This window comes from Leuresthes tenuis, unplaced genomic scaffold, assembly GCF_036924035.1.
Source record: "Leuresthes tenuis unplaced genomic scaffold, fLeuTen1.0.hap1 SCAF_7, whole genome shotgun sequence".
In the NCBI taxonomy this organism is placed as follows: domain Eukaryota; kingdom Metazoa; phylum Chordata; class Actinopteri; order Atheriniformes; family Atherinopsidae; genus Leuresthes; species Leuresthes tenuis.
Window position 1 is genome coordinate 8,871 of NW_027325361.1, and position 7,648 is coordinate 16,518.

General features: G+C 40.4%; 1 protein-coding gene across 2 annotated transcripts; it reads right to left on the bottom strand.

Annotated features, from left to right (window-relative positions):
- Window positions 1–414: 414 nt before the first annotated feature.
- Window positions 415–7,034, bottom strand: LOC140311439 (ELAV-like protein 1). 2 transcript variants are annotated; one of them, XM_072388811.1, is made up of 8 exons: window positions 6,856–7,034; window positions 5,843–5,905; window positions 4,782–4,853; window positions 4,497–4,665; window positions 3,334–3,437; window positions 2,664–2,817; window positions 1,215–1,440; window positions 415–1,001 (listed from the first exon to the last, which is right to left on the bottom strand). In XM_072388811.1, exons 2-8 carry the CDS (start codon window positions 5,876–5,878, stop codon window positions 683–685), a joined length of 1,080 nt encoding a protein of 359 aa, XP_072244912.1. In that variant the 5' UTR covers window positions 5,879–5,905; window positions 6,856–7,034; the 3' UTR covers window positions 415–682. The 2 variants fall into 2 exon arrangements, with proteins under 2 accessions (XP_072244912.1, XP_072244913.1); XM_072388812.1 differs by lacking the exons at window positions 3,334–3,437; window positions 4,782–4,853; window positions 5,843–5,905; window positions 6,856–7,034 and having other exon boundaries at window positions 4,497–4,586.
- Window positions 7,035–7,648: the final 614 nt, after the last annotated feature.

Genomic DNA, 7,648 nt, shown 5'->3' on the forward strand with positions numbered 1-7,648 from the left:
ACTACACCTACGAGTAGGAGGTCAAATTAATGGCGGGAAAAAAAAATCTTTAAAAAAAGTTTTTTTTTTTTTTTTTTTAAGTAATTAAAAACAATTTGTTCTTTGTTTTAATTATTTTCAATAAAATGAAACCCTGAGCAGATTAGAGATCAAAGTGAATCCATTTTTACATTTCTTCCTCATGTGGATGAAAACAGGATGCAGCCAGATGTCCGAACGCGATTTGTTCTGGTTTGGGTTTCAGGTCGTTCAAAAGAAAGAGAATGAGGCTGAGTTAATGTTTCAGTTTAATAAAATATTCTGGAAAACCGACTCGGTACTGTTGTTTTAACACACTGAAAACAGATTTATTTAGGGTCACTTATTTGTTGGTCAGCCTGCCCACCCACCCACATGATGACACGTCCACGTCAATTTAACGAGTGATAACCCTTTAATGTTCAACGGGAACTCAGAATTTCTACACATTAAAAATAAGAGAAACTGAACCGAGGCAGATATACCTTTGTCACAGCTATCAATTATCCTGCAGGCTCCACCCCTAACACAAAAACTTTACAAAGCATGCTGGGAGAAAAATAAACTTGGTGAAAAACTGATAAAAACCAGCAGATCAAACCAATGACAGAGAAACAATTTAACATGTGATCGTTTAGCCCCACCCACCGGCTCTGCCGCCTCTTTACTTGTGTCCCTTGTTGGTTTTGAAGGACACCTGCAGGACTTTGTCCCCCAGCCGGTACCCATTCAGACTGTGGATCGCCATGGCGGCCTCCTCATAATTTGACATAGTTACAAAGCCAAAGCCTTTGCACTTGTTGGTGTTGAAGTCTCGGATCACTTTCACATTCACGACGGCACCGAATGGCCCAAACATCTGCCACAGCATAGCCTCGTCGGCATCCTGCCCCAGGTTGTAGATAAAGATGCACCAACCAGAGGACGAGTTCCCAGAGGATCCACCCCCTCCGCCCATGTGGTCAACGCTCATCGGAGAAAACCTGAAGACCGACAGGAAGTCACATAACGGTTCACATCCAATTTTTATTATTTAGTTTCTGAATAATGTAAAAAAAAATGATTTTGTTACACCATCTGAGGCATAACCTACTGTATCCCATCATGCATCAGGCAACCAATCAGGGAGTAGCCACTCAAACTGAATGAGAGCCCGGCCGTGGTAATATGATTACTCTGCTGACTGTTGCACACACCTGAACCTCTGTGCCTGGTGATGGACCGGGCCTCCAAAGCGGCGTGATTGGCTGTGGTACATCTGTGACATCATCTGAGAGTTCCGGGCCTGGTTGGGGTTGGCAGCAAACTTCACTGTGATTGGCTCAGAGCTCCCAGGTGGTGTGTGCCCGTTCAGGTGTTTGACAGCGTCCTCAGCCTCAGCCCTCTTATCAAAGCGGATGAACGCTACGCCCCGAGACAAACCTGAACCAATCAGATCAGACACCAATCAATAAAACTCTGATCCACTAAAACTGAACCACAAAACACAGATGAAAAGGTCCAAGTACAGAACTCTGAAGAACAAACTGGAATCTAGCAGATAAATATGCCTAATGTAGTCCCTTTAATCCCAATAACAAGTCCGCTATCAGAGGCTAAGAGGAGCTCATTGGTAACTTTCACCAGTGCTGTTTCTGTGCTATGATGCACTCTGAATCCTGACTGAAACTCTTCAAACAGATTATTTCTGTGTAAATTATCACAAAGTTGAACTGAAACTATTTTTCAAGAACTTTAGACAAAAAAGGGAGATTGGATATAGGTCGATAATTAGCCAACACTTCTGAATCAAGAGTAGGTTTTTTAAGTAAAGGTTTAATTACAGCAACCTTGAAAGTCTGAGGTACATATCCTGTCAACAAAGACCGATTGATCAGATCCAATATGGAAGTATTGATTAAGGGGAAAACCTCCTTGAACAGTCTGGTTGGGATTGGGTCTAAAATACAAGTTGATGGTTTAGAAGAGACTATTGCTGTTGTTAGCTTAGAAAGATCAACTGGGCAGAAGCTGTCTAAATACAAATCAGGTTCTAAAGATATTCTAAAGCTGCTCTACTTGATGATCCATCAGTGATAATAGTGGGAAGGATTCCATTAATCTTCTCTCTGATAGAAACAATTTTATTGATGAAGAATCTCATGAAATCATCACTGCTGAGAGTTAAAGGAATACATGGCTCAACAGAGCTCGGACTCTTTATCAGCCTGGCAGCAGCGCTGAAAAGAAACCTGGGATTATTCTTATTCTCTTCTATCAATGATGAATAATAAGCAGTTCTAGCTTTACGAAGTGCTTTCTTATAAGTTATTAAACTATCTTTCCAGACTAATTGAGACTCTTCTAAATTAGAGGAACGCCACTGTCTCTCCAGCTTTCTTCAGTCTGCTTTAAAGCAGCTGTGAATTATACCAAGGAGCCAACCTCTTCTGACTGATTACCTTCCTTTTCAGAGGGGCAACATTGTCCAGTGTTGTACGCATTGAAGCTATAGTGCTGTCAACAAGAGAGTCAAGTTCTACTGGAGTAAAGTTTAGGTAGCTATCATGTTAATGCACATTGCAGTGAAGAAAAGGATGATGGAATTAACTCTTTATATCTGGTTACAAGTTCAGAAATAAAACAAATGGTCACGACTCACTTACCAGAAGCCTGGTCCACAAGCACTCTGGAGTTGATGATTCGTCCAAATGGAGCAAACATGTCTTCAAGGTCCTGCTGACTCAGCGTTCTCGGCAAACCGCTGATGTACAGATTTGCATCTTTGATCATGTCTGAGCTCGGCCGTGCGTACGAAACCTAAAGGGAGGCAACAGGAAGAGATTCAGCAAGTCATCTTCATGCAGAAAAATCAATAATTCACAAAAAAAAATCAATAAATAAATAAAAATATAACTGTTACAGTTTTTGAAAAAAAAAAAAAACAAAAAAAAAAAAAAAAAACAGGATATTTTAAAAATACTTTTTAAAAAAAAAAAGTGAAAATAAAAATAACAGTTATTCAAAACTGTTCCAAACAAAACAAAGAAATAAAACAAAATTAGAAAGCATCCAAACAGGCTCAGGTCATTGTAAAACAAAAGCATTAATAGATGAAAATGAAAGTTTAACACATCATCTCACTGAACTGAAGGAACTCACAGATTCAGTGCCAACATGTGTCAGTCAACAAATAAACTACAGTCAGAAAAAAAACAAAACAGCAGAGCTTAAAATACCTTCATCCATCGGCTGAGAGCGCCTTCTATTGCCCGGGGAACATAACACATCTATCAGTTGAGACAGGAAATGCAAAGAGCTCCTGTGGCACGTTACCTTGATAGTTTTAGACTGTAGCCTCAGGCCATTGAGGGTACTGATAGCCCTCTCTGCATCATTAGGGTTAACAAAGTTAACAAAGCCGTAACCTAAACTGTGGCCTAGAGAAACACAAAGGAAAACAACAAAATAAAATAACAAAACTCTCCGTTACAGCCGGTACACATTCTGGATAGAAACAAACAAACAAACAAAGTTCAAACTGAGTACAGAGTTCACAGAGCAGGTAAAAAGTCAAACTTCTGAACAAAGCAAGAAAACTTAAGAAAAATGGGAACAGGTCATAGATTACAGCCAAACAGACACCATTCAGACTACAACAAAAAGGCTCAGCCTGACTCCACGAGACAATGATGAAGTGATGTCATGTGACCTGCGGCGAGAGACTTTCTTCTGCCAAGATGGCCAACAGTAAGAGAAGAAACAAACAGCCGGAGCCGAGACGTCAGACCACATTTTCTTGATTTGTTCAGAACAAAAACTTCAGGATCCTCATAAACTTAATAAAATGTTTTACAAATACTGAAACAGCCTGAAAAATAAAATGAGACAGGTGAAAAACAGATTTTACAACAAGTTTGAAAACAAAAAACAGTCTTTACTCAACCAGAAGGGTTAAGAAATAGTCAGAAGAAATTATTTAATTCACATCAAACAGACAAAGTCTGTAATTAAAGTTGAACAAAGAAATATATAAATATATAAAATAGTCTCATTGAAAATGAGAATAAAACAAAAAACATCAAATTCCTGTTAAACATTAGTCATCAAATCGCTTTGGAAAATACAAACAATTACAACCATTTTAACAGGGAGTCAAAAACTATCAAAAAAAGTTAACCAAAACATCCAAAAAAGGAAAGAAAAAAACAGTTTTAAAAATTAAACAAAATTATGCGACTGTCAGGAAAAAGAAATCTTTTTTTTTTTTGTATATCAGCAGAAACAGTTTCTTTAAATAGAATATTTACACAGCGAGCAGTAAAACACATTAGATTTGAAGTTTCAGGGTTTATACACCCTGACCTCAGCAGGGTCCGGTTCTGATCGGAGCAGTTTGGGTTCTATTGCTCGGGTTTCAATGGTACTGCACTACAGGACCCTGCGGACTATACTGAACTTATGCTGTTAATGCTGCAGCAGAAGGGCGGGGGGGTTACCTGCCACTTTGTCCCGGATCAGCTTGGCAGACTCGACGTCTCCGACGCTGCTGAACAGGCTGCGCAGCTCGTCCTGACTCATGCTCTGCGGCAGGTAGTTTACGATCAGGTTCGTCCGGGCGTCATCGTCCTCCATCACCTGCTCCACGTAGCCGTTGTCATACAGCTCCTGAAGTCATGACATCATCATCAACAACAGGCCGAGCAGCCACCAGAAAAACAGAAAGCAGAACAGAACCGATCCCATGTGTGAACAGATTCTGCCAATGAGAGGGAAGCAGTCACCTTTCCAGCAGCTCCTTTGGAGACAAGCTGAGCATCTCTGACGTCACTCTGTGGCGTCTGAACCTCACACACCTGAAACAGAAGCAGACCTGATCAAGAACCAACCGGATGACCAGACCCAGGATGTCACAGGACAATCGGACTGATGACATCAGAGGAGAAGTCGGAACTGGACTGAGTAAACCTGGGGTCCATCACCTGAAATCCGCTTTTTGAATCACCTGAAAATGTATTGATCGGCCTTATTAACAAGGCCGCAGACGATGATCATCTTACTCAGAAATGGCCGCCTTTACAGGACAGGGTTAGGGTATAGTTAGTTAGTTAGTTGTAATTGGTTAACATACCCTAGTTCCCTGCAGTCACACTAAACCAAACCTACATAATGTTTTAAAAAGACATACAAGTTATTAGGTGTATGTTTGTTCAGCCGTTTATGATTCTGACTCAAGATGATGATACAAAGTTTAAAGCTGCTCTCAGGCAGGAAGTGGCAGATTCTGAAGCCATTATGTCAACGTGTTGCAGAGAACGGATCGGCGCCGAGCCGAGCCGTGATGTCACATCAAAACATCCAATCAGACAGAATCTGCGGACCGGCTGCCTGAAGTTTCTCATCGTCATCACCCGCTCTCCCTGATCAACCCTGACCCCTAAACCTCAAACCCAGAACAGGTTTTGGTCCTAAACATCGGTTGATTCTCCAAACTGTGTCCTTACAAAACAGCAGAGAACATTTAACCTCTAACAGGCTGCCTCGGTTTATTTCCAGGCTTACGGTAAACAAACATATTTCATCATAGTTGTATTTAACAACCCATTCACTCATTTAGTTTTTACAATCCAAAAATTAAAATACCCCTAAGTTGCCCTTGATCCCCAGAACTGGATCTTATTTCCCCTAAAACGGCATCCTGTTCTGAGGCGGTGCTTACATCATAAATAGTTTCATTTTTATTTATCCAAAACAGCCAGACGTAAATTCAAATGTATTAAGAATCACAACTTGTGTCTGAAGAAGTCATTAAAAAACCAGGTCAACACCGTCTGAGCTGACTCACCTTCAGGTACCGGATGTGTCCTCGTCTGACTGCCATGAAGACAACTTGGATAGATCACAACGTCTGTAAGAGAGACAAAGAAAATAAAACTTCTGACAAATCTGTTCAATGGAAAATCTGAATTTTCATTAAACTATCAGAATGGGAGAGGAAGACGAGGCCGTTTTCCTTGGCAGGACTTTGTTCGGGGGGGCTTAAATCTGTCTTAAATTCCTGGCTCCCAGATGAGATTATAACCCAAACCCCCTGCAGGATAAAGCCTTTAATGTAGCATTTTCTTCAGTTTCCACCTTAAATGTTATCTCAGACTAAGTTTGCTGGTCGTGTCACTGAACTTATATATTTCCTGAAGAAAACAGATGCATCATCATCCTGAAAATTGAGCTCAGCTTCACCAAAGGTCCTGACTGATGGAAGGAGAATAGAGTCCGAAATGTTCCTATTTTGTTGCTCCAGATTTCAGACCCAGCTGACTGGGAACATCCAACATCTTTCACCACACTCTGAGCTTAGTTTCCTTCTTGAAGGAGCTTTATAACTTTATATAAATTATGTATGCAACAGCTCATAAAACTCTAAAATAATTATTATCTAACTGCAGGCTCGTTTGTTATTTTAGTCCTGTTCGAGTTTCAGTTTTGTTAATCCAAACTTTTATTAACAACCAGTGATATTTCATCTCCTTACTCTGACCTGATAAAACAAAGCTTGTGTGGACCTTCATTAGAGTTGAGGATCACCGTGGTTGTCTTTCCCTAAAATAATGCTCCTTCCATCGTTCCTTTACGTTTTCCACAAACAAGTCCGCATATAACGGCTCAATAAACTGGCACCGTTTCTGAAGCCGGGACTGAGCCTGAACACAGCCAGGTCCAATACCTGGCAGGTACAAGTGATAAAAAGTGGCAACGCTGAGCTACAAGCTGCTAACGCTAACCGCATGCTAACACCGCGCGCACATTCCCGGGCTAACGGAAGGAACTACCAATGCTAATAGACGTCAGATCTCTTACCTGTTCAGATGGGGCCAGGGGACACAGTATGAACTCCGTAACCTCTAAAGCTCCTCAATCTGATGTTAATATGATATTTATCTGATGTTTGAGCGGCACACGGCGTTAAATACCGACAAAATAGCAGCTCACACACTTAACACAGTCCGTTCTACACAAAGGAATGAAGCATCGCGAGAGTGCAGCTGCATCTTCTTCTTCTTTTTCTTCTTTTCGTTCTTCTTATTCACTGCTGCCCCCTGCTGGATTCAAAGAAAACTGCTTACTCTCCCCACTGATGAAACGCGAGTTTGTCTTGAAAATGAAGTGAGGTTAAACGAATAAAGTTTTTCTTTTTCAAATCAAATGGAATCTTATCTTTTAACTTTCTATACAAACTTGAGCTGACTGCAAGTTTACAAAAAAATCAAATAACCCCAAATGGTTCAGTCAAACAAAAGAAAGAAACACATTTGTACTGCAAGAGGGACTGTTGTTTTGATTGGAAGTTTTAATGTGAATCAGTGGCATCCAATCTTTACATTTAGAGCTGACCATTATAACCACTTAAGCAAAGATCACCCTAATATTGTAAAATTGGATCAAATATTTTATTCATACCCTAAAAATAGTTGTAGCATTACAGTAAATGTAAATTTTTTAAATAAAACTCAAACTTTGAATTAATACAATTGAGGTACAATATCTTGCAGCGAGAGTCATTGTAAAAGGTTGTTGTGTGGGCAGGAAAGACCTCCTGCACCGTTCTTTGTTACAGGGGAGCTGAAGAAGCCTCTGGCTGAATGCACTTCAT